This window comes from Oncorhynchus keta, chromosome 22 (genome assembly GCF_023373465.1).
Source record: "Oncorhynchus keta strain PuntledgeMale-10-30-2019 chromosome 22, Oket_V2, whole genome shotgun sequence".
Taxonomy (NCBI): Eukaryota; Metazoa; Chordata; class Actinopteri; order Salmoniformes; family Salmonidae; genus Oncorhynchus; species Oncorhynchus keta.
The window spans coordinates 33927569-33954900 of NC_068442.1; the positions used below are offsets into that span (position 1 = coordinate 33927569).

Below are 27332 nucleotides of genomic sequence, written 5' to 3' on the forward strand. Positions count from 1 at the left end.
AATTTTACACATGGATGGTTTGCATTGTTAATTCAGTCCTCATATGAGTTATTGTTGGTAGATGTAATCAGTAGTAGTCTCTCTGAGGTGTCGTAGAAATAATTATGGCCCCTGTGGGAACAGATACAAATACAGTGTTGACAACGGAGAGTGTCACTTGGTCCCTTATGCAGGCTTAGTAAACAGAGTAGAGCATGTCAGTATTTCTCTGTCCTATTAGTATGGGTAAAGTACATACATCTGTATTCATAGGTGGCCATGGGTGGCCCTGTGACCTCAGGGTCACAGTCAAGTTATGATTGTACTTCCACATATCAAATCAACCACAAGGTTCATAACCAGACACTGAGGCTATGAATCATATGCACAGCACAACATTGTAACGGCTCTCTTCTATCTCCTCCTCTGACGAAGAGGTAGAACAAGGATCGGACCAAAATGCAGCGTGATGATGATTCATGACATATTTTAATGAAGGAAAAACTATAAATACAGAAACTACAAAAAATAACTAAATGAAATAACGAAAACCGAAACAGCCCTATCTGGTGCAAACACAAAGACAGGAACAATCACCCACGAAACACTCACAGAATATGGCTGCCTAAATATGGCTCCCAATCAGTTACAATGATAATCACCTGACTCTGATTGAGAACCGCCTCAGGCAGCCATAGACTACGTAGACACCCCACAAAAGCCCAAGACAAAAAACACACCACAATGACCCATGTCACACCCTGGCCTGACCAAACAAATAAAGAAAACACAAAATACTATGACCAAGGCGTGACAAACATCTCATCTATTCCATCTACAGAGTGGACCCTGGGCCTCTCCTTCACTCTCAACCACTCAGTCAGCCATACAACCTACCAGCCAGACCTACCCACCCACAACTCCAGTCATCCATCAAGCCAGCCAGCCACCCTGCCAGGCTACCAGAACCCAGCATCAGCATGTGTAACTGATCATAAATCCTCAACCAACACACTCAGAGCAAAAAGCAACTAGCAGGCCATAAACAGATCAGGTACTGCTTATAAAGAGAGAGATAATTAGTCTCACTAACTTCCAATTAACAATCAAAGAGCAAGCATGCACAGCATTCTGTCATGGTTATTTCATCATAATTGTTGATGTGTAAGTATGCGCCAGACCTCTGGACCTAATCACAACAGCATCTTTACTTGCATGCTTCCAACATTAATATCAGATACAGGAATGGAAAGTCTGTCTTCTATACTATACTGGTGGAGAATAGTGGAACTTTAAAATCCCTGCAGATATTGCAAGATTTCTCACAGGAGGGCACTGATGTTAACCTACATGCTACAGTAATGACGAATGTGAAACCATGTCACATGGTGAGCCTATAATGTTACACTTTAGGGATATTGCTATATTTTTTTTAAGAGTACCTCAATGAACAAGGAAATAAATTATTTAGATTTCTACTCCATGAGTTTGCAAAATTGTAACATGACATTGTAACGCTTGCCTTTGCAGTGAACCTTCTCGTGTAAAAAGGAACTGTCCAACCAACATGTGTGATCATTATTTTCCAGGATGAACAATACAATAAAGTCAGCTACATTTATTCGGAACCTCCACTATGGGGTTCAAAGAAAATTCTCAGACTTCTTGGACCCTCAAGAGAGCTGGAAAGACATTCTTGTTTCTATTCACAAACCCACAGGGGAGCCGAAGTACTCTCAGGTACTCGCATTTAAGGGCATGTGCTGGTCATCTACAGTACTTCACTGATAGGAGTGACACCAAAGTTGTCATCTTTGATGACAAAATTGTTACCTTCTGTCAAAGCTGTCTGTTACATTGCAACATTAGCATTGTATTCATCAGATGCTGGTTTTTGGTTGTTCCGGTCATGGTCTACTCTATTCTTGAACCTACCTTCAAATGACAGGAGATTTGAAGCTGGGGGACATCTAACAGCACTGTGGGAGAGGTGGCATCTTGATGAGCCACAGGCTAATGGCTGCAGCCAGGATTCTGCTACTGGGTATGCTACGGTCAACGTGTGTGTTTCAGCAAAGAACTTGTATTGACTGTCTATTCCACTCGCTGGTTTTGATCGTCTTGTATAGATTTCTTATCTATGATTTCACCCAAACATAAAAAACCTCCGCTCAACCATCCCCCAGCCACACCCCAGCCACCTGTGTCTCCTGGGGGAAAATAGACAGTAAACAACACTGAAACCAGAACCTTGGGAAGGACAGAGGAACAGCCACTTCCAGACAGCACCTCAGAGCAGCAGGAGGTTGAGGAACCCAATGACAGGTTTGGACTAATGTTGTATGACTTTCATATGCATGTGTTATAACCACTTGAGGTGTTATGAGCGCCCAAAACATAGTAGTACATGGGGTTATATAGATTATAGGTTATTTTACTGGTGGTTTAATTACATAGATGTGGTGACAAGAAGCTATTATAGATTGTGTTGAGTGAAATTTGACTGATCGTTTGATCCTGTTCAGAAATGTGTCGCAATGCACACAATATCCAGTAGATGGCAGCATTTACCTCATAAAAAATGATGGTAATATACCAAGACTGTCCCTTATGAACAGGTTAATAATCCATTGATTCTCAGGTTTTCTAAGGCTTTCTTTCCACTCACTGGCCTTGGTGAGGGCAGCTATGGAACGGTCTACAAAGGCCTCATCAATGGTAAACCCGTGGCAGTGATGAAACTACTCTCAGTAGGTGCCAATATTATCTGTGGCAATAACACTATTCATATTGTACACAGAGTATACAAAACATTAAGAACACCTGCTCTTTCCATGACATAGACTGACCAGGTAATCCAGGTGAAAGCTATGATCCCTCACTTGTTAAATCCACTTCAATCAGTGTAGATGAAGGGGAGGAGACAAGTTAAAGAAGGATTTTTATACCTTTAGACAATTGAGACATGGATTGTGTATGCATGCCATTCAGAGGTTGAATGGGCAAGACAAAAGATTTAAGTGCCTTTGATAAAGATGTTCTTAATGTTAGGGTTAATTTTTGGTGTATTCAGTGTGTGTATGATTTAATTAAACAGCACATTCTAAAAGGTTACCAAAACTTCAGTTTCTTACTCTTTTAGATGGAAGACATCTCACTAGAGGAGCTGCAAAAATCTCTGAAGCTGGAGACTCATATCTCCCTCACTAGCTTTAAGCACCAGCTGTCAGAGCAGCTCACAGATCACTGCACCTGTACATAGCCCATCTGTAAACAGCCCATCTATCTACCTACCTCATCCCCATACAATATTTATTTATTTATCTTGCTCCTTTGCACCCCAGTATCTCTACTTGCACATTCATCTTCTGCACATCTACCATTCCAGTGTTTAAATTGCTATATTGTAATTACTTCTCCACCATGGCCTATTTATTGCCTTAACTCCCTTATCTTACCTCATTTGCACTCACTGTACATAGACTTTTGTTTTCTTTTGCTCTGCTATATTATTGACTATGTTTTGTTTACTCCATGTGTAACTCTGTGTTGTTGTATGTGTCGAATTTATATGCTTTATCTTGGCCAGGTCGCAGTTGCAAATGAGAACTTGTTCTCAACTAGCCTATCTGGTTAAATAAAGCTGAAAAAAATATATAAAAAAAATGTAAAAATGTTCAGTTCATTCAAGAGGTCCAAATTCTTATGGCATAAGTGTCTATTTTCTGCTCTTCCATTGTCCTATTGCAGGGAGTCCTTATAAACTAGCTGACCTACTGTGTGACCACTTCATAACCATTGCAGCTCTATTTCTTTAACAGAAGCAATAGCTAGTGTGTACTCAATATCTCAATAAGGCAACTTAATGGCTCTCTACTGTAATAAAATCAACAGAGAAATGTCCTGCGAGAATGGCTTTTACTTAGGAGCTGTCCAGATATCGGTTTTAGATTGAATGGATATTACTAGATTTGATTTAGCTTGAATTGTCTTTATGGTTTGAAGAAAAGACTACTGTTTATCTGATGATAGGCTTCTTGTTCCACAGGTTGAAACATGAAAACCTGGTAGACATAATCACCCTTGTTTTGTGTATGCTTACATGTCTAATGGGTCGTTGCCAGACCGGCTGGCTTGCTTGGTAAGCATGCACACTGTACAATATCAGTATCAATATCAATATTGATTGTAGCTACCTTCATTTGTACATAATCAATTAAATAAAATAGATTTTGGAAGAGAGATGTTTTACAGGTGCTTTCTCTTTAGGATGAATATGTTTGTGTGGTTGTAGGACCGTAGTCCTCGTATGTCCTGGTACAGATGTCTGACCGCCTTGGGAACAGCCAGAGACTTGGATTATCTGCACAGCAGCAACCATGTCCACGGAGATGACAAGAGGTAACTGGAAGTTTTTAATAAATGCCTTTCTTATGCCACTTGATCAAATATTTGACATTTGAATCATAGTCAGACATGAAAATGAGTCTCCGCACACTCAGGATCAATGCACAATTTTCAATTTATTTAGGCTGAGTTTTCGGTCATCAGACCTTCACCAGAGTATGACAAAATACATTTTAAATTGTGTATTAATCCTGAGTGTGCGGAGACCTTTTTATTTCAGCATTACTCTTTATCCCCTGCACCCTAGCTCGGGTCGGATGTGCGACAGATCCTCTTAAAACCATAGACAGACAACCTTGTCATATCAGTCTCAATAGTAGTTATTCATGAGTTATAAACATAAGTGTCTGGCTGCAGACATATTTTTCTGGATAAAGCACTTGTACCGAAAATCTCTGACTTTGGGCTGACACGGGCCTCGGCCATGCGGTCGTCTTCCACAGTGATGACCGAAAAAATCGAATCAAACAGTTTTTGGGTGGTACGTTGTACTTTTCACCAACACACATCTATGGAACTAACACAATATGAAGACATTATACAATGTTGTGTGAAAATCCACACCAGCAATGATTTGAATATCACCTGAGTGACACTACATGACTGTCACGCCCTGACCGTAGTTATCTTTGTTTTCTTTATTATTTTGGTTAGGTCAGGGTGTGACGAGGGTGGTTTGTTTAGTTTTGTATTGTCTAGGGGGTTTGCTAGTCTAGGGGTTTTGTAAGTCTAGGTGTTTATATGTCTATGGTTGCCTAGATTGGTTCTCAATCAGAGGCAGCTGTTTATCGTTGTCTGATTGGGGACCATATTTAGGTAGCCATATTCCTTGGGTAGTTTGTGGGTTCTTATTCTATGTTAAAGTTGCCTGTCTGCACTAGCCATATTAGCGTCACGGTTCGTTTTGTATAGTTTGTTCATTGTTCTTTCTTTCATTAAAGAAGTATGTACGCTTACCAAGCTGCACCTTGGTCTCCTCCATATGACGACAATGACAAGCAATTGAGACAGCACCTCATGTGGCTACACCCCTAAACATTATGCCAAACAGGTCAAGCCTTTCACACTATCACTTTAAATACCTAAATATAACCCAGAAGATACAGTGACAACAATATTGAATTGATGATGAAACTGCAACGTAAGTCAAACTCATAAAATTGAATTGCCAGTTCAGCCCTTTACCTCAGTGCCAGACTCCAAAACCTACTGACACACAATTGTTGGACCTTTAAGTGAGAATTGTTTTATTTTTATTTATTTTATTTAACTATCCAAGTCAATTAAGAACTACCCTGGCCGAACCCTCCCCTAACCCGTACGACGCTGGGCCAATTGTGCGCCGCCCTATGGGACTCCCGATCACGTCCAATTGTGACACGCCTCTAGCACTGCAATAGTGCCTTAGACCACTGTGTCAATCGGGAGAACTGCACTGAAACATGCACCTGTGCCCGTCTACCAGCCAATTAATTTCAAATGAAATACCAACAAATGAAAGGTTACTGCTCCTCAATGATAAATAAAGAAAACATGTTGGTAAATGTTGATGGAGGCTTATAATGGAAAGTGTGGGAACAGTACTGTATGACATAAATGATGTACTCTACTGTCAGCAGTCCAATATGAGGTCAGGTCTTCTGTGTGTTGAACTGATTGAACCTCATCATAAACCAACAGCTACTGTCAGTGTTCAGCCTGAACCCTGGGAACAGTAGCGTACAGTATCTAGACATAGCCTGCTATATTATTAATGAAGAGTAATAGAGGGCTGTTGTTGGCTAGAGCCGGAGCCAGCCAGGTGGTTAATTTAAGGTCTCTGTCATCCACAGGTGTTGCTAGAAATATTGTCTGGAGTCCTGCCAGTTGATGAAAATTGTGATCCTATGATCCTGGTGAGCAAGCAGAACAATGGAAGCTTTCTCTTTAGTACTCGTCTGTCTTCATCATACAGTGGGATGAATGCATATGATCTGAAGAAAGAAAATATTTCACTTTTTGTATTTACTATGCAGTGTCAATCAAAAAGCGAATTACGCAGCATTACTTAGTTTCTACTCTTTGCTTCCCTGTTGAGCATAAGGCCACATTTGTACAGTATACAGTAGATGGCAGACAGTGTTGTATATCTCATCTGTCAGTGTAGTTACCACTGCAAGCAGTAGCTGAAGGATGTGTTGCTGCTGTTGATTGGTATGATTTGTTATGACTGTCACAGATGAACATGAAGGATGAGATAGATGAGGAAGGAATGGCCCTGGAGGACAAGAGGATGCTGTCTTAATGACAGAAAGAACAAACAGCCACTGATGAAAGAGGTGTGTGATGCCAGTACAGTTGCTAGCACTTTAGTTGACAGTACTGTCTCCACTGGTATATCAATGGGTACTTTGTGCTTTTTAGTTATAGCTGGGAGCCAACGCTTACTACTATGTGCTTAATTGTCTTTATCGCATTGAAATAATGTAAATATTTTAATAGGTCATGACGGAGCTTGAAGATGTTGTCAAAAGCATTTCACTAGAACAGCTGGGGCCTAAGGAAGCAGACAACATGGGAGACGACCCCTTGTCTCACACTTTTTCCTTAAACAAGGCTACTTTGCTCTCGAGCAGTGACCAACATTTTTACAAAGTCTTCTGTATTTTTTTGTTGCTTTAGGAATAAACAGCATTTTTTTTAATATATATATATTTGGAAAAACAGAGCATACTGTATGTTTGATGTAAATATTTTTATTTTCCTTTTTAAAAAGCAGCTGTTTTAAGAAAAATAAACAACTTAAGACCAAACAAGACAGTTCTCATGAGAGTGTATTCCCTTGTCCGAAGATGAGGTGTTAAACTAGTGATTTGCCATACAATAAATCAGTAGACAAGTGACTGTGGCAGAAAGAAATTCCATTTGGAATCACTGTCTCTGGGACTCCCACCCTGCATTCACACCATAGGAGCTGGCACAGTAGCATACTTAGCTTCCTCGAATGCTAATCAGAGCTATGAAATAGTGGAAGCCCCTGTTCTCTCCGTTACGTGACCCTCATTGACACTATAGATAAACAGATCAGTACAGACAATACCTTTTCATCACAGACAGAGCAGAACACCTACAACATGTACAGCACTTGCATAGAAAAATACATTTCTCAGCAGATGTGTTTTATGTAAACCACAGTTATCAAAAAAATATTTTTTTTTAAAGAAGAAAAATGACAGGAGCAAATATTACATCTTTAAGTGGGGTTTGGACCTCTTCATAGATGTGCCCACATATTGATGGAGACATTTGATCAACTTTAGGTACAGGAAACACATAACAAATTGGCATTGATCTAAGAGGAATGCAAGGAATGATTGCAAGCATGTGAACTCAACTCATGGAGGATTCATCACATTGGCACAATTCACATTAGTCGCACTAACATATTTTTTTATTCTCGGCAACAGTGTAAAAACCTTTCTTACTTAACTTGTTCTAACCTCTGAATAGCTCAGTAAAATACTTTGAATGAATCACAGGCTACAAATGGACATTCTCAAGTGTGTTTCAGCTCAGTTGTCCATTGGCGTGCATAGTTCAGTCTCTGGGTGAGCTTCGAGCGTTTAGAAGTTTTTTTATTTAATTTTTATTTAATTTATTTTTTACAAGAGGTTGTTTCAAATAATCTTTCCCTCCATCACTTGGAATGTTCCATTATGGAGCGTGTGTGTGTGTGTGTGTGTGTGTGTGTGTGTGTGTGTGTGTGTGTGTGTGTGTGTGTGTGTGTGTGGGGTCTGTTTAGTCATCCTCTTCTCCATCTCCGGGCGGTCTGGTGATGCGGCGTCCTCCCTTCTTCCCAGCGGGGCCCTTGGGCTTCGCAAAGGCCTGCTTGTGTGCGTGCTGCTTGGGATGGACTTCCTCATACAGGAAGTCACCAGTCAGCTCTTCCCCACTTTCAATCTCGAGCTATGAACAGTCACACACGAATAGTGAGGCGTTGGACTGTTAACCAAACCAGGGTTGGAGTCAATTCCATATAAATTCAGTAAATTTAGGAAGTAAACGCATTGAGAAAAATATGTAATAATAGTGTCAGTTTACATCCTGAATTGAAACAAAATTAACCTGAACCAAACCTACTGACTTTTTTAATGAACCCTAAGACACATGGAACACTTGTATTGGTGTTAACACCAATTGTCTGATCTTTCGGTCCTTACCTTCTTCAAAATGTCAATTTGCATGTTGTTTTCCACCATGTCTACCAGGGGATTTTTGCAACTGGAATAGAGCATCCTCTCTTTGATGCTGCACTTGTACCCCGGCATGGAATAAATGAACACTGCAAAAGGCAAAATAACAATGGAGGATGTCCCATCACAATCACAGATATACAATGCAGTAAATATGAAAGATATATTTCATATATAGGTATGATGCTTGGTGTCTTCAGTTGTTGGTCTCTTCTATTGTTCTTTGTGAAAACAGTGAATGTAAATATATTCACCTGTGGACTCCAGGTAGTCTCCCTCGTGGGAATGATTGTAGCGGAAGAAGTGATAGCGAGCAGACTCTGTGGGGATCCTCTTGGGCAGGTCTTTCACCTCGGTGGGTTCAGTGTTAGACAACCTAATGAGTTCTTTGGCAAAGTCTATTTCCTATCGAAAGTAGATATGAAACCGTACTATGAATTAACCAGATATGACAGTCGGACAATTACGCTCTAATAAAATGTCATTTCATCTTTGTGTGATTTATTGAATAGCTCTTTTGATAACATGCCCATTATGAGAAAAAGGCAGAGCCGGTTCGACGTGTCACAATTATGCCTTTGTCCCCAAATGTGATCTTGTGACACAGGCCCTCGAATTTCAATGAGAACTGACACAATGACACTTTGGTAAACAAAGAAGAACCACATCGTACTGTTCTCAATAGAACTCCTGACTCCAAAATTCCTTTGACAGTCTACAGAGAAGCCTGAGGATAAAAGAGGAACAGAACTTGTTCTTAACTGACTCACCTGGAAAAGCGACAGAGGAAGAGAAGTACTTACAAGTTGTACGTAGTTGACTTGCTTGTCTCTGAATCGTTTGAGCGCCTCGAACGCGTCTCCATGCATGGGGAACGCCACCCCCTGCAGTGTCTGCTGCTTGGTGTCTACACTGATGTCAGTCTGCACCTGAACACAACACAGAGAAAACGACGTAAGACAACTTAACCTTTACCATAGTCAGCACACAGCTCGCTAGTGGTAGTGCTAGTGCTAGTGATTCCATCAATATTTGATTTAACCAGGAAGTCCCTTTGAGGATAACTGGCCACCTTAAATTAATATGAAGTAGATATGAGGCAAACAAATCCATAACATTTACTTCCTTACTTCCTCCTGTTCAGATTCTCCACATTGGGGATAATGACTGATGTGGCTGATGTTTCTATTTCTGGACAGGAGAGACAGGAGTGATGATAAAAATCACCTTAAAGACTGGAAATGGAAGGGGAGGATACTGATGGATTGCACCTATTTTTAGAGCCCTGCTGGTTCCCTCGGAATTAGAGGCTCTGTCGTGTACACATGATTGAGCAGCAGTGCACCCACCTCATGGACCAGAAGGATTGTGGGGTTTATCCATCAATTTAGTCAAGGCAGTCTCTCTCTCTCCAGGCACATAAATGATAAATACAGTTGAAGTCGGAAGTTTACATACACCTTAGCCAAATACATTTAAAAACTCAGTTGTTCACAATTCCTGGCATTTAATCAGAGTAAAAAATCCCTGTTTTAGGTCAGTTAGGATCACCACTTTATTTTAAGAATGTGAAATGTCAGAAAAATATTAGAGAGAATGATTTATTTCAGCTTTTATATTTCTTTCATCACATTCCCAGTGGGTCAGAAGTCCTTCTGTAGCTCAGTTGGTAGAGCATGGCGCTTGTAACGCCAGGGTAGTGGGTTCGATCCCCGGGACCACCCATATGTAGAATGTATGCACACATGACTGTAAGTCGCTTTGGATAAAAGCGTCTGCTAAATGGCATATATATATATATGGCATATATATATATACATATATATTGACATACACTCAATTAGTATTTGGTAGCATTGCCTTTAAATTGTTGAACTTGGGTCAAACGTTTTGGGTAGCCTTCCACAAGCTTATTACAATAAGTTGGGTGAATTTTGGCCCATTCCTCCTGACAGAGCTGGTGTAACGGAGTCAGGTTTGTAGACCTCCTTGCTCTCACACGCTTTTTCAGTTCTGCCAGGTTTGTAGGCCTCCTTGCTCTCACACGCTTTTTCAGTTCTGCCCACAAATTTTCTATAGGATTGAGGTCAGGGCTTTGTGATGGCCACTCCAATACCTTGACTTTGTTGTCCTTAAGCCATTTTGCCACAACTTTGGAAGTATGCTTGGGGTCATTGTCCATTTGAAAGACCCATTTGCGACCAGGCTTTAACTTCCTGACTAATGTCTTGAGATGTTGCTTCAATACATCCACATAATTTTCCAACCTCATGATGCCATCTATTTTGTGAAACGCACCAGTCCCTCCCACAGTAAAGCACCCCCACAACATGACGCTGCCACCCCCGTGCTTCACAGTTGGGATGGTGTTCTTCGGCTTGCAAGCCTCCCCCTTTCCCCTCCAAACATAACGATGGTCATTATGGCCAAACAGTTCTATTTTTGTTTCATCAGACCAGAGGACATTTCTCCAAATAGTACAATCTTTGTCCCCATGTGCAGTTGCAAACCATAGTCTGGGTTTTTCATGGCGGTTTTGGAGCAGTGGCTTCTTCCTTGCTGAGCAGCCTTTCAGGATATGTCAATATAGGACTCGTTTTACTGTGGATATAAATACTTTGTACCCGTTTCCTCCAGCATCTTCACAAGGTCCTTTGCTGTTGTTCTGGGATTGATTTGCACTTTTTGCACCAAAGTATGTTAATCTCTAGGAGACAGAACGCGTCTCCTTCCTGAGTGGTATGACGGCTGCGTGGTCCCATGGTGTTTATACTTGCGTACTATTGTTTGTATAGATGAACGTGGTACCTTCAGGTGTTTGGAAATTGCTCCCAAGGATGAACCAGACTTGTGGAGGTCTACAATTTTTTTTCCTGGGGTCTTGGCTGATTTCTTTTGATTTTCCCATGATGTCAAGCAAAGAGGCACTGAGTTTGAAGGGAGGCCTTGAAATACATTCACAGGTACACCTCCAATTGACTCAAATTATGTAAATTTGCCTATCAGAAGTTTCTAAAGCCATGTCACCATTTTCTGGAATTTCCCAAGCTATTTAAAGGCATAGTCAACTTCTGACCCACTATAATTGTGATACAGTGAATGTAAACAATTGTTGGAAAAATGACTTGTGTCATGCACTAAGTAGATGTCCTAATCGACTTGCCAAAACTGTAATTTGTTAAGAAATTTATGGGAGAAATGCTAGCCTGTTTTCACCTGTCTAGCTTTTTATTGGTTGTATTTAGGAGTGTGACTGAACGCTTCTCAGACCACTTCCTTATACAGAGTTGGAGACATTGTTCATGTCAGACAGTCACAGCAACTAGGTTGTTTCCTCTTTAAGAAGGCTGACTTTGGTTTGGTTGGAATCATGAGCCACTGTGTGTTACTTTCTCTTTGGTTAATCACATCTCACAACTACCAAGAGAAAAGCAAACGTTACAAGCTTCATCGTTAGTAGCAAGTCAAGCACTGGCTATCACATAACAGTTTACCAGTCTTATCAGTGGAGCCAAGCCCAGGCAGTGGTGTGACCTTGTCCAAGTGCTTTCCTGGACAGAATTATTGCAAAGTATCAATGGAAATTAATGATCATTCATCAACTTTCAAAGGTGGCCCCTCGTGTAGGCTGACTATACAGAACATTTTAGTTCAAGACCAGTGTATTTAGTGGAAGATCTCAACAACAACATCCTATTGCTTACAGTGCATTGTGACTTTTTTTTTTTAACACACAAAAAACACCTATTTATATAGCTGAGTCTCGACCCATACAGGGGAAATAGAGAAAGGGGATACCTAGTCAGTTGTACAACTGAATGCATTCAACTAAAATGTGTCTACCGCATTTAAAACAACCCCTCTGAATCAAAGAGGTGCGGGGGCTGCCTTAATCGATGTCCGCGTCAGAGAATCGTTTCTGGTTGGAGGTTAACTGCCTTGTTCGAGGGCAGAAGGGCATTCGAACCAGCAACCTTTCGGTTACTGGCCTAACGCTCTTAACCGCTAGGCTACGTGCTGCGGTTAGTTGTCCATCTGCCAACTTCCTGTAGTTCTAATGAATCACAGCACCTATCCAGTGACTCTTAGTGCCAGTTTGGCATTTTGCACAGCTGTATTGCTGACCTTGTGGTCTTATGGGGGTTAGGTATCACCAGCAGTCATTAATATTCAAGACTGTCTTTTGGATTGAACACAATTCAAAGCATATGCTATGAGTTTACCGTACATGTTGCTATGAGTTGCTCAGAATCACTCCCACTATTAAGAGAAATTTGTCTAGATGTATTGGTTTCAAAGCTTAAAGGTTTGAAACGACACCCATTTAACAATGACACTTTCAACCAACATAATTACTTTTGCACATAATCACTTTTAAACATCACAGGAAGTGTGAATACTGTTCTCTCTCTGTGTGTGTGTGTACCTCACTGAGTTTAATCTGTCTCAGTTCCTCCTCAGCAGCAGTGAGTGGTAGTGGTGCGGCCTTGGTCACCAGGTACTTCTTGTAGCCACTCAGAGACACATCCTCCTGGGGGAGTGGGGATAATCAGGAGGGGAGAGAGGATCACATACCAGTTAGCCTTTTATATACACTATTATAAACTGGTTGGTTCGAGTCCTGAATGCTTATTGGCCGACAGCCATGGTATATCAGACCGTATACCATGGGTATGACAAAACGTTTAGTTTTACTGCCCTAATTACGTTAGTTACCAGTTTATAACAGCAATAAGGCACCTCGGGGGTTTGTGATATAAAATAATTTCCATTACAACAACCTGAATGACAAAGCAGACAGAAAATCTGATCTTCAAAGTTCATTTCAGAAAGGCATAAGAGGATTTCACAACACAATCTAGGCTAATACAGATAATCTAACCAACCTTTGTAGTGCCAAAGAGCTCATCTTTGATAAGCCCCCCACCAAATTCCTTCTTTAGTGTGGCCCTGGTAGCAGCGTATAACATCTTATGTCGCACCTGTTTGAAATAGAATGTATTAGTGAATACACAAAGGGTACTGGGAAAGCAGTCTGTTTACATTTAACTATACTATCCACTTTCTATAACTCAATGACATTCACTGATTTTATTAATGTGTTTTATTGATTTCTAATTCTTATCTTGCTGCCGCAACATAAGCCCCCATTCTTTTTCCCCATAGGAGAGTAAACTGTGCCTGGATAAACACTAAATAAATGCATCCCATTTTACATGCCATAATCAGTTTAATATAGAAATGATTAGTGTGCAGTAGGCAGATTATGCAATAGTAATGTAAACAGTATCTCAAATTGGAGTAAGGTCAAAATCGAAGTAAGCATACGCCGATTAAAATACCTGGTTTTCTGTGAAATCTTTTGAATTATTAGGACATGTGAACAGCTTAATTCACGTTGCAGCGATGTATTTGATCTGCGCATGTGTGAGCAACAGCCGAGCAGCCTCCCTCTTTAGCGCGAGTGCAGTGAGTTCGGAACAACTGAACGTATGCATCTTAGAAGTAGTTCACAAACTTTATATGTCCGAACTCAGAATAAAATTTGCTTCACAAAAATAGTATGGTCGCTGTGTTATAACGTTTATTTTGATTGCCAATTTTCTGCATCAAGTGGCCTGATTTCAGATGTGTCCGTGTAAACAGGACTATTAGGGAAATCATTATTCTTGAAAAGCATGTAAACGTTTTAATGAAAGTATTATATTAATCTCACTATCCACAATAAATCTGGAGTATTGTTTCCGTTATGAAAAGGTGGCACCAGGCAATTGAGAAATTTCCCAGACCCATATGCATTGGGTGTGTACCCTGATTAGGGTGTCCACCCACGGTGTTCAGAATGACAGAAATCCCCTTTACATTATGGTAATTATTTGTAACACAACATGCAAATCGAGGATGCAATGACGTGTCCTTACCGCCAACTTTGAAGATGTTAGAATAACTGTCCACATTCACTTTTCCTCAGCCAACAAGACGAGTAGCGGAGAGTAAAATCACTAGCTTATGCATAGGCGGCGGGTGAGTTTCTAGTTTGAGGAAGCAAATTTGCAGATCCTCTCAAGCTCTGTCAGGTTGGATGGGGATCGTTACTGCACAGCTATTTTTAGGTCTCTCCAGAGATTTTAGATCGGGTTCAAGTACGGGCTCTGGCTGGGCCACTCAAGGACATTCAGAGACTTGTCCCAAAGCCACTCCGGCGTTGTCTTGGCTGTGTGCCTAGGGCCGTTGTCCTGTTGGAAGGTGGACATTCACCCCAGTCTGAAGTCCTGAGAGCTCTGGAGAAGGTTTTCACCAAGGATCTCTCTGTATTTAGCTCTGTTCATCTTTCCCTCGATCCTGACTAGTCTCCCAGTCCCTGCTGCAGAAAAACATCCCCACAGCATGCTGCTTCCACCACCATGCTTCACCGTAGGGGTGGTGCCAGATTTCCTCCAGATGTGACGCTTGGCATTCAGGCCAAATAGTTCAATCTTGGTTTCATCAGACCAGAGCATCTTGTTTCTCATGGTCAAAGTCCTATAGGTGATTTTTGGCAAACTCCAAGCGTGCCGTCATGTGCCTTTAACTGAGGAGTGGCTTCCGTGTGGCCACTCTACCATAAAGGCCTGATTGGTGGAGTGCTAGAGATGGTTGTTCTTCTAGAAGGTTTTCCCATCTCCACAGAGGAACTCTGGAGCTCTGTCAGAGTTACCACCGGGTTCTTGGTCACCTTCCTGACCAAGGCCCTTCTCCCCCGATTGATCAGTTTGGCCGGGAAGCCAGCTCAAGGTAGTTCCAAACTTTTTCCATTTAAGAATGATGGAGGCCACTGTGTTCTTGGGGACCTTCAATGCTGCAGACATTTTTTGGTACCTTTCCCCATATCTGTGCCTCGACACAATCCTGTCTCAGAGCTCTATACAGACAATTCCTTCGACCTCATAGCTTGGTTTTTGCTCTGACATGCACTGTAAACTGTGGGAACTTATATAGACAGGTGTGTACCTTTCCAAATCATGTCCAATTGAATTTACCACAGGTGGACTCCCATCAAGTTGTAGAAACATCTCAATGATGTTCAATGGAAACCGGATGCACCTGAGCTCAATTTTGAGTCGCATAGCATAGGGTCTGAATACCTATGTAAATAAGGTATTTCTTTTTTATTTATTTTTTTTACAAATTTGCACACTTTTAATTTTAATTGCTTTGTCATTATGGGGTATTGTGTGTAGATTGGATTAAATAGAAGTTTCCTCATCATTTCAGAATAAGCCTGTAACATAACAAAATGTGGAAAAAGTCAATGGGTCTGAGTACCTTCCGAATGCACTGTAAATATAACTAAATCACTGTTCGCAAAAAAAGACAGTTTTTTGCATGGCTGAGCACTTATAGCGTAGAATCCTGGGCTATAGGCTATATCAGATACATTTCTTATTTCTTTGCGTGAGAATTACACATTTCATGCAATGCTACTACACTTTATATGAACGGAGACATTAGCAGAATCTTAATTTCTTAAAACAACAAATTATAGGGTAGCCTGCTCTGCTGACACTGACAAACAGACCAATAAAAACGCCGTTGTCCATATAGTAGGCCTACGAAAAGGGGAGACACGAATAGAATATGACGTCCATCTAAACTGGCTATAGGCTTACTGTTGTTCGCTCAATTAAGTTACAATTTTGATAACTAAAAGACAGATTATAGTATTTTCATCGTCTTCTCTTTAAAGCAATAACTATTTGCTTTCCAAACAATGTTTTCCCGCGATTTAATTTAGAAATATTGCGATACACCTGGTTGGGTCTCTCTACTTTTCACTGACAGTCTCAACTCAGCAATCATCTATTTGGTATTTGCCGCACACAATGCCCAAATTGAGCATGCTGCCTTTCCTTCCGACTTTAGGCAATGCGATTTAAAACAACTTATTCATGTTTTAAGGCTAGGGGAAGGTAATGATCCACTGTATCCTAATCATGCTTCAGTAGTAAGGTTTGAATTATTTTATTTAGCTCTGTATAGACATGAGTAGGCTATATAATTTTGGCAATTTAATTCAATTTACTTAGGGAAAGCTCAGTTTCCCCTAGCCTTATGGACATGCTATATGTTTCCAAAGTGGTGTGTGACGCGCTGATGAAGCCTGCCTTCCGTTGCTTATGCATTTGAAAGGCAAGTAAATGGGAAGCATGCTTCAATAACCAGTTGGGAAATAAAAATAGTAGCTATTTTTAATCTTTGCCCAAAAACTATTTTTAACACAGGATTGCATTTAGAATTGTTGCACAATGATTGGGCTTATAAAAGCGCTGACTGACAGATTTTCTGCTCAAAGGCTTTGATTCTGTATACTGTGCATGTGTGATATTTACATTTATATATATTTTTATTTAACTAGGCAAGTCAGTAACCAAGATGTAATGAATATACATGCACCAATTCAATTCCACTAAAATTATGCAAATTAACCCACAGACCGGAATGCATGACCAGTTAAATGTATTTACATAAACTGCCATTTCCATCAATGAATAGACTAAAGAGTATTATTATTTCGCAATGGGACTTTATTTCTTCTCCCAGACAATTGGCCAATGCCAATATTATTTATCAGATTTTCAAAAAAATAAAAAATTCTTCGAAAAGCCAGCTATTGGAAACTCTGGTGTAACTGTACTCAGTCTTAGAACATGTGCAAGTGTTTTGAAACCTCTGCAGCTTTCCAGACAAGCCTGGACCTGTGGCACTCAGCCTACGGATAGTGGGTAGGAATGTCGATCCCTGTCTGTTAGAGTAGGATGCAGTCAGTACTCCCTCAGTCTCTAGTCTCTGCCCCATGTTATTCAGCCTGGTACAGCCAGTGTAGGCCAGGGCACATTTCTCTCCTTTTCTGTGCATCATTCATTTATTTGTCTTAACTGTGCCAACTCATTCAATCTGGTAATGCTAAATTCCTTTCAGTCTCTGCAATTACATCAATTTGCAACAGTTGTGATGGTATCTGTATCAAGAGTTGGTCAAAAAGTTAAATGTCACATTTGCACTTAAGTACAAACTACATATAACCAACAACAATCAGTAATAAACACAAAACATGTTTGCTACGGGTCTGTGAGTCGTGAGCATGAAGAGACTTGTCATTGACATGAACGTGCAACATAATTAGCAAATGGAAGCTGACATCTGTGTGTGAGAGGAGTTGCTTACAGGAGAGTGGTCAGGTGACCAGGCCATGAAGATCCACTCATAGCCCTGGTTGTTGGAGGAGTCCAGTCGGTACAGGATATAAGATGGCAGGTCGTCCTGTAGTAGAGGCAGGACTAACGAGTCATACTCTTGGTCCCATGTTTTTGATGCTTGCCTGGTCTCGCCCAAAGCGAGCTGCTCTGTAACACAAATATTATCAGAATTTAGTGGCTGAAGATTCAAAGTGAAAACATAATTTTGGTGAATAGAATCTCTCTGTGCTTTCCAACATTTCAGAAACTGTTTTACCTCTAAAAAAAGATCTGTAATATATCCTTGAGAGACAGCCTTGGTGACAAACATTAGATATGTTTATGGTCAGATCAGTAAAACAAACACATCTTACCATCCTCAATCACAATCTTTAAGAGTCGATATTGGTCTCCACACCTCGCACTGGCAAAGATGTCCTTCACGTCGTTACCAGCTAGAAAAACAGTGGGGGAGTGAGTTTGGTATCGGCACAAACATGCAATGTGTTCTAATATGGATGTTTGATAGTAGAAGCCTCATCACTGAAATTGGGCTTAAAGAAACATTTCAAGCTGTTAAACCCATGTTAAAACCTTCCAAAGAACAAACCATGTAATTATCTTCAGCCTTATCTATTTAAAACAATCTTTGCCACAGAAGTTTGGTCAACATATACAGTTGAAGTCGGAAGTTTACATACACCTTCGCCAAATATATTTAAACTCAGTTGTTCACAATTCCTGACATTTAATCCTGTCTTTGGTCAGTTAGGATCACCACTTTATTTTAAGAATGTGAAATGCCAGAATAATAGTAGAGAGAATGATTTATTTCAGCTTTTATATTTCTTTCATCACATTCCCAGTGGGTCAGAAGTTTAAATACACTCAATTAGTATTTGGTAGCATTGCCTTTAAATTGTTTAACTTGGGTCAAACCATTTCGGGTAGCTTCCCACAATAAGTTAGGTGAATTTTGGCCCATTCCTCCTGACAGAGCTGGTGTAACCGAGTCAGGTTTGTAGGCTCCTTGCTCGCACACACTTTTTCAGTTCTGCCCACAAATGTTCTATAGGATTGAGGCCAGGGCTTTGTGATGGCCACTCCAATACCTTGACTTTGTTGTCTTTATGCCATTTTGCCACAACTTTGGAAGTTTTGGAAGACCCATTTGCGACCAAGCTTTAACTTCCTAACTGATGTCTTGTAATGTTGCTTCAATATATCCACATCATTTTCCACCCTCATGATGCCATCTATTTTGTGAAATGCACCAGTCCCTACTGCAGCAAAGCACCCGATATTGGATTTGTTTTACTGTGGATATATATACTCAGTGATCTCCACAAGGTCCTTTGCAGTTGTTCTGGGATTGATTTGCACTTTTCACACCAAATTATGTTAATCTCTAGGAGACGGGAACGTGTCTCCTTCATGAGCGGAATGACGGCTGTGTGGTCCCATAGTGTTTATACTTGCGTACTATTGTTTGTACAGATGAACGTGGTACCTTCAGGCATTTGGAAATTGCTCATAAGGGGCCACAGTGGGTCTGCGTACCAACATCCATACCCCCCTTCCCCTCGTGATACATACATTTAGTTTTAAAGTTAATTTCCTGCAATTTTATAACTAATTTAATGCAATTCTACTAATGTTTCCATGGGGTGGAAAGAAATGTGCAGTTTCACAGCTAATTTCCTGCAATTCTATACATTTTTGCCATAGGGTGGAAGCAAATGTTTGCCGTTTTTAAGATGACAACTGATGGTCAATGGGCTCCTCCCTGGTTGGTAATTAGACCATGCTTATTACAAGTTCAGATAGCTGGCCGCTAGACTAATTTACCAATCTAAAAATATTTTGCTAACATGGGCTAATTGAGTGACTGCTGATGGACAATCACATTTCTAAATTGCAGCTTGTATATTCTATTATTTTAACTCTCAACTGTATATCACGACCCCGACTGAGTTGCCCATCCCTCACATAAGTCCATACTGAGCAAATAGTAGGATGAACGCATGCGACCCACAGCAATCTCCTTCCCACTCATAGATTTGAACAATGTGGCACACCACTATTTTACATGCATGTCATCAAGTTCACCATATGAACCTTTTAACCCAAGTCGCGTGCGTGTTGCTTGATGAGTAGGATCCTCACTCATCCATGTTGTCAAAACCACCCACACACACACACACACACACACACACACACACACACACACACACACACACACACACACACACACACACACACACACACACACACACATTTCAACAATTGTGCAAATGAAAAATACAATATTGGTATCTGTCATTGGGTTGAAAGCACTCAGATACTTTGGTTTAGGCTATTTGTCAGCTCATTTTTTTATGTAAATGTCTGTTACATTTGAGTGCCAGATGTTTCAATGAAGGCGTTGCCCAAGCCAAAATGTTGTTTTTTTACTCGAGTAGAAGCAGAGACAAACACACACGGTTCTTTTAGGACACCTAGCTACATAACTACCGTTGCTACTTCTTAGCAGAGCATCGAATCAATTATGACAGATAGTTGCTAGCTAGCTACCGTCGCTAGCTAGTACTTAACGTTACTGTACTACAGTACATAAATAGTAAAATATTGCACATCAACAGATTTTTCAATTAAGATGTATACAGTTCAATCATGCTAAGATAGCGACAATATAACTCAAATGAAATAGCTACCTTGTATGCCCGTTTGGTGGGACATTTTGTATTTTTATCGCAAGAAAGGTTGAAGCAGAGAACCAAGCCAGGATAAGGAAGTAGGAAGCGGACTAGGCTAAATTCATGTGTCGTCATCATCAGCAAGGTCACGTGGTTCAACGGTGCAGGGGTGACGACGAGGAATACAACAAATCGTATTATTAAATTCCTGCGTTAATTAAATGGTAAACAACAAATGCGCTTTGACCTCGGGAAGTCTATTGACATTCTACACATACACGCTGGACTGGAGGAGCTAGCTATTTTATAGGCTACTACCAATGACTGTATATATGAAGTCTAACGTTACTACTCTGTCTAGCATGAGGGATGCCACATTTGTTCCATTGTTTCCACTCCAGTCTAGACTGAAATGCAATTTTACATTTACAATGTTACATTCTGCAATGTTACATTTGTAACTTTTGTAATGTAGCCTATTGTTTGTGATGCAATGCCACCAGGGGCAGACTGGGACAAAAATTCGGGCCAGGCATTTCAGCCACACCAGCCCACATCACACTTCTACATTCATGTGGATGCTAACATGATTATGGATAATCCTGAATGAATTGTGAATAATAAATTACAGACATACAAATTATATATGATATTTATGCCTCTATAACTTTCTCAATCATCAATATTCATGAATTTTTCTGAATTATCCATAATCAGGGTAGCATCCACATTAATGCATAAGTGTTTAGAAACATATTATATTCTTATTTACAATAAAAGTGACACATGACACAATAGATTATTTACCATTAATTTCTTTTGGGCACAAAATTATTCGAAACAACCAAAACAAACAGCAAATGCATCCAACAAATTTGTAGTCACAAGCTTCATGTAATTATTGTGTGCTTGGAATATGGGACCAAACACAAAACTTTTGACTACTTTAATACACAAATACGTGAATTTGTCCCAATACTTTTGGTTCCCTAAACTGGGGGACTTTGTAGTAACCTCATTGTATCATTTCAAATCCAAAGTGCTGGAGTACGGGGCCAAAACAACAACAAAATATGTCACTGCAAAAAAATGTGGCAAAGAAATGTACTTTTTGTCCTGAATACAAAGCGTTATCTTTGGAGCAAATCCAACACCACACATCACCGAGTACCGCTCTTCATATTTTCAAACATGGTGGTGGCTGCATCATGTTATGCATATGCTTGACATCACAAGGACTATGGAGTTTTTTGGGATAAAAAGAAAATGAATACAGCAGGAAAAATCCAATAGGAAAACCTTGTTCAGTGTGCTTTCCAACAGACAGAGGGAGACAAATTCACGTTTCAGCAATAACAGGACAATAACCTAAATCACAAGGCCAAATCTACACTGGAGTTGCTAACCAAGATAACATTGAATGTTCCCGAGTGGTCTAATTACAGTTTTGACTTAAATTGGCTTGAAAATCTATGGCAAGATTTGAAAATGGCTGTCTCGCAATGATAAATTGTTCCTGTAGGTTCATGCTCTACAACATCCGCAGAGTACGACCCTGCCTCACACAGGAAGCGGCGCAGGTCCTAATCCAGGCACTTGTCATCTCCCGTCTGGATTACTGCAACTCGCTGTTGGCTGGGCTCCCTGCCTGTGCCATTAAACCCCTACAACTCATCCAGAACGCTGCAGCCCGTCTGGTGTTCAACCTTCCCAAGTTCTCTCACGTCACCCCGCTCCTCCGCTCTCTCCACTGGCTTCCAGTTGAAGCTCGCATCCGCTACAAGACCATGGTGCTTGCCTACGGAGCTGTGAGGGGAACGGCACCTCAGTACCTCCAGGCTCTGATCAGGCCCTACACCCAAACAAGGGCACTGCGTTCATCCACCTCTGGCCTGCTCGCCTCCCTACCACTGAGGAAGTACAGTTCCCGCTCAGCCCAGTCAAAACTGTTCGCTGCTCTGGCTCCCCAATGGTGGAACACACTCCCTCACGACGCCAGGACAGCGGAGTCAATCACCACCTTCCGGAGACACCTGAAACCCCACCTCTTTAAGGAATACCTAGGATAGGATAAAGTAATCCTTCTCACCCCCCTTAAAAGATTTAGATGCACTATTGTAAAGTGGCTGTTCCACTGGATGTCATAAGGTGAATGCACCAATTTGTAAGTCGCTCTCGATAAGAGCGTCTGCTAAATGACTTAAATGTAAATGTAAATGTAATAAATTAAATTAAATTGTATTTTTCACATGCGTTGAATACAACCTTACAGTGAAATGCTTACTTTACAACCCTTTAACCAATGACGCAGTCTTAAGAAACTTCCTAAAAAATAAAAATGAAAAAAAAGTTAAGAGATAACAAAAACAAATAATTAAAGAGCAGCAGTGAATAACAATAGCGGGGCTATATACATGGGGTATTTGTACAGAATCAGTGTGTCAATGTGCGGGGGCACAGGTGTCGAGGTAATTGAGATAATTATGTACATGCAGGTAGGGTTGTTAAAGTGGCTATGCATAGATAATAACAGAGAGTAGCAGCAGCATGGGGGGTGGGGTAGCAAATAGTCTGGGTAGCCATTTGATTAGCTGTTCAGTAGTCTTATGGCTTGGGGGTAGAAGCTGTTTAGAAGCCTCTTGGACTAATACTTGGCGCTCCGGTACCTCTTGCCGTATGGTAGCAGAGAGAACAGTCTATGACTAGGGTGGCTGGAGTCTTTGACGATTTTTAGGGCCTTCCTCTGACACCGCCTGGTATAGAGGTCCTGGATGGCAGGAAGCTTGGCCCCAGTGATGTACTGGGCCGTTCACACTACCCTCTGTTGTGCCTTGCAGTCGGAGGCCGAGCAGTTGCCATACCAGGCAGTGATGCAACCCGTCAGGATGCTCTTGATGGTGCAGCTGTAGAACCTTTTGAGGATCTGAGGACCCATGCCAAATATTTTCAGTCTCCTGAGGGGGAATAGGTTTTGTCATGCCCTCTTCATGACTGTCTTGGTGTGCTTGGACCATGTTAGTCTGTTGTTGATGTGGACGCCAAGGAACTTGCAGCTCTCAATCTGCTCCACTACAGCCACGTCGATGAGAATGGGGGCGTGCTCGGTCCTCTTTTTCCTGTAGTCCACAACCATCTCCTTTGTCTTGATCACGTTGAGGGAGAGGTTGTTGTCCTTGCACCACATGGTCTTGTCTCTGACCTCCTCCCTATAGGCTGTCTCATTGTTGTCAGTGATCAGGCCTACCACTGTTGTGTCATCATTGTTGTGGTCTCATTGTCCTGAGACCACATTTTTTTCAGTTGATACTGGCAAATTGGGACACCTTGGTTGGCAAAGAGGTACACTTAATTCTTTATTGTAAAGAAGGATAAATCAGAGAGTATATTAGTCATTTTAATATTTTAATGATAAACTTGAATTATAAATACAAATTAAATGTATTAAAACATTCTTTAAATCAAATCAAATCAAATGTTGTTGGTCACATACACGTGAATAGCAGATGTTAGTGCGGGTGTAGCGAAATGCTTGTGTTTCTAGAGCCAACAGTGCAGTAATATCGAACAAGTGGTATCTAACAATTTCACAACATTACAAACAATACACACAAACCTAAAGTAAAGGAACGGAATTAAGAATATATAAATATTTGGACGAGTAATGTCAGAGCGGCATAGACTAAGATACAGTAGAATATAATATAAAACAGTAGACATATGAGATGAGTAATGCAAAATATGTAAACACTATTAAAGTGACTCATATTCTTTTATTAAAGTGGCCAGTGATTTCAAGTCTATGTATATATGGCAGCAACCGCTTAGGTGCTACTGGTGGCTATTTAACAGTCTGATGGCCTTGACATAGAAGCTGTTTTTCAGTCTCTCAGTCCCAGCTTTCATGCACCTGTACTGACCTCGCCTTCCCCCTTCTAACGGGGTGAACAGGCAGTGGCTCAGGTGGTTGTTGTCCTTAATGATATTTCTGACATTCCTGTGACATTGGGTGCTGTAGGTGTCCAGGAGGGCAGGTGGTTTTCCCCCGGTGATGCGTTGGGCAGACCGCACCACCCTCTGGTGAGCCCTGTGGTTGCGGGCAGTGGAGTTTCCGTACCAGGCGGTCAGCCCAACAGGATGCTCTCAATTGTGTATCTGTAAAAGTTTGTAAGGGTTTTAGGTGCCAAGCCAGATTTCTTCAGCCTCCTGAGGTTGAAGATGTTCTGTTGCACCTTCTTCACCACACTGTCTGTGTGGGTTGACCATTTCAGTTTGTCAGTGATGTGTACACCGAGGAACTTGAAACTTTCCACCTTCTCCACTGCGGTCCCATCAAAGTGGATAGGGGGGTGCTCCCTCTGCTGTTTCCTGAAGTCCACGATCAGCTCCTTTGTTTTGGTGACATTGAGTGAGAGGTTATTTTCCTCGCACCACACTCCCAGGGCCCTCACCTCCTCCCTGTAGGCTGTCTCATCATTGTTGGTAATCAGGCCTACTACTGTTGTGTCATCTGCAAACTTGATGATTGAGTTGAAGGTGTGCGTGGCCACGCAGTCATGGGTGAACAGAGAGAACAGGAGGGGGCTGAGAACGCACCCTTGTGGGGTCCTAATGTTGATGATCAGCGAAGTGGAGGTGTGGTTTCCTACCTTCACCACCTGGGGGTGGCCCATCAGGATGTCCAGATCCCAGTTGCACAGGGCGGGGTTCAGACCCAGGGCCACGAGCTTAATGATGAGCTTGGAGTGTACTATGGTGTTGAATGCTGAGCTAGTGTCAATGAACAGCATTCTTACAGTACATAGGCATTCCTCTTGTCCAGATGGGATAGGGCAGTGTGCAGAGCGATGGCAATGGTGATTGTATCGTCTGTGGATCTATTGGGGCAGTAAGCAAATTGAAGTGGGTCTAGGGTGTCAAGGTAAGGTAGAGGTGATATAACCTTGACTAGTCTCTCAAAGCACTTCATGATGACATAAGCAAGTGTTACAGATAGTCATTTAGTTCATTTTCTTTTGTTTTTTGGGTACTGAAACAATAGTGGACATCTTGAAGCATGTGGAGACAGCAGACTGGGATAGGGAGAGATTGAATATGTCCGTAAACACTCCAGCCAGCTGTTCTGTCCATGCTCTGAGAATGTCACGTTCTTTCAAAATCCAACCCAGAAGCAGACCAGGACAAGGAGAGTAGGAAGAAGGTGAGTATTTATTTACAAGTGAATGTGAATGGGTAGATATATCCAGGTGGCGTAGCGGGCAGCGGTGGTGAGTTGATGGGAGTAAATAGGTGGATCCAATGGGGTAGCGGAATCCTCCAACGACCAGGCGGGAATGGGGTAAATGATCCGGGTGAGTAACTGAAGACAGACCAAATGGAGGTAAGTTTAAGGCAAGCAATACGTAAAAAAACAACAAAACAAATTCTATCCAACTTGAGGCTGATACTATGGCACAACATACTGTTCATGGCTAACGATCCGGCAGGGAATGGATGTCAGGTCCGGGCTTATGAAGAGGAGAGATGATGATCAGGACCAGGTGTGCAGATAGCTGATGGGATACAGGTGCGGGTAATCAGAACTCCCAACTGGCTACATTGCCCGGCAACCAGACAGGGTGCGTTCCAGGACACCGGGAAAAACACTCCAGGACAGAACACAGGCAAAAAACAGACTCAGGAAACGGGATTCGTGACAGAGAATGCGGCTAGGGATACCGTCTGGGCCGGCAGCCTTGCAAGAGTTAACACACTTAAACGTCTTACTTACGTCAGACACGGAGAGGAGAGCCCACAGTCCTTGGTAGCAGGCCATGTCGAAATACGGACTCCACTTTGTCTCTATACTGACGTTTTGCCTATTTGATTGCCTCACGGAGGGAATAACTGCACTATTCGTATTCGGCATATTCCCAGTCACCTTAAATGCAGTGGTTTGCACGTTCAGTTTTGCGCAAATGCTGCCATCTATCCACAGTTTTGGTTAGGGTGGGTTTTAATAGTCACCGTGGGTACGTTCGGTGACTATACACTTCCTGATAAACTTGGTCACCGTATCAGTGTATTCTTAAATGTTATTTATAGCTTCCCTGAACATATCCCAGTCCGCATGATCAAACAATATTGAAGCGGGGATTCCGATTGGTCAGACCAGTGTTGAATAGTCCTTAGCACTGGTACTTCCTGTTTGAGTTTCTGCCTATATAAAGGGAGGAGGAAAATGGAGTCGTGACCAGATTTGCCAAAGGGAGGGCAGGGGAGGGCCCGTTCGGTATCGCAGAAGTTGGAGTAGCAGTGGTCAAGTGTTTTAGCAGTGCGAGTACTACAGTCAATGTGTTGATAGAACTTCAGTAGCATTTTTCTCTAATTTGCTTTGTTAAAATCCCCAGCTACAATAAATGCAGCCTCAGGATATGTGGTTTCCAGTTTGCATAATGTCCAGTGAAGTTCTTTAAAGGCTGTCGTGGTATCGGCTTGAGGGTGAATATGTGACTATAACCGAAGAGAAGTCTCTTGGGAGTTAATACGGTCGGAATTTGATTGTGATGTATTCTAGGTCGGGTAAACAAGGACTTCAGTTCCTGTATGTTATCACAATCACACCCTAAGTAGTTAATCATAAAACATACACCCCCGCCCTTCTTCCCGGAGAGATATCTATTCCTGTCTGCGCGATGAACTGAGAACCTAACTGGCTGTACGGACTTAGACAGTATATCCCGAGAGAACCATGTTTCCGGGTAACAAAGTATGTTACAATCCTTGATGTCTCTCTGGAAGGAAATCATCGGCTTGAGCTCGTCAAC

At 41.5% G+C, this 27332-nt stretch overlaps 1 protein-coding gene and 1 pseudogene across 1 annotated transcript; one reads left to right on the plus strand and one right to left on the minus strand.

Moving 5' to 3' along the window:
- Positions 1-221: 221 nt before the first annotated feature.
- On the plus strand, positions 222-6670 carry LOC118400866 (interleukin-1 receptor-associated kinase 4-like; annotated as a pseudogene).
- Positions 6671-7101: 431 nt separating this feature from the next.
- Positions 7102-20714, minus strand: LOC118401375 (twinfilin-1-like). The gene is made up of 9 exons (XM_035798836.2): positions 20548-20714; positions 18208-18288; positions 17823-18001; positions 13505-13600; positions 13045-13149; positions 9422-9547; positions 8873-9023; positions 8586-8707; positions 7102-8331 (listed from the first exon to the last, which is right to left on the minus strand). Exons 1-9 carry the CDS (start codon positions 20570-20572, stop codon positions 8164-8166), a joined length of 1053 nt encoding a protein of 350 aa, XP_035654729.1. The 5' UTR covers positions 20573-20714; the 3' UTR covers positions 7102-8163.
- Between the last annotated feature and the right edge of the window lie 6618 nt (positions 20715-27332).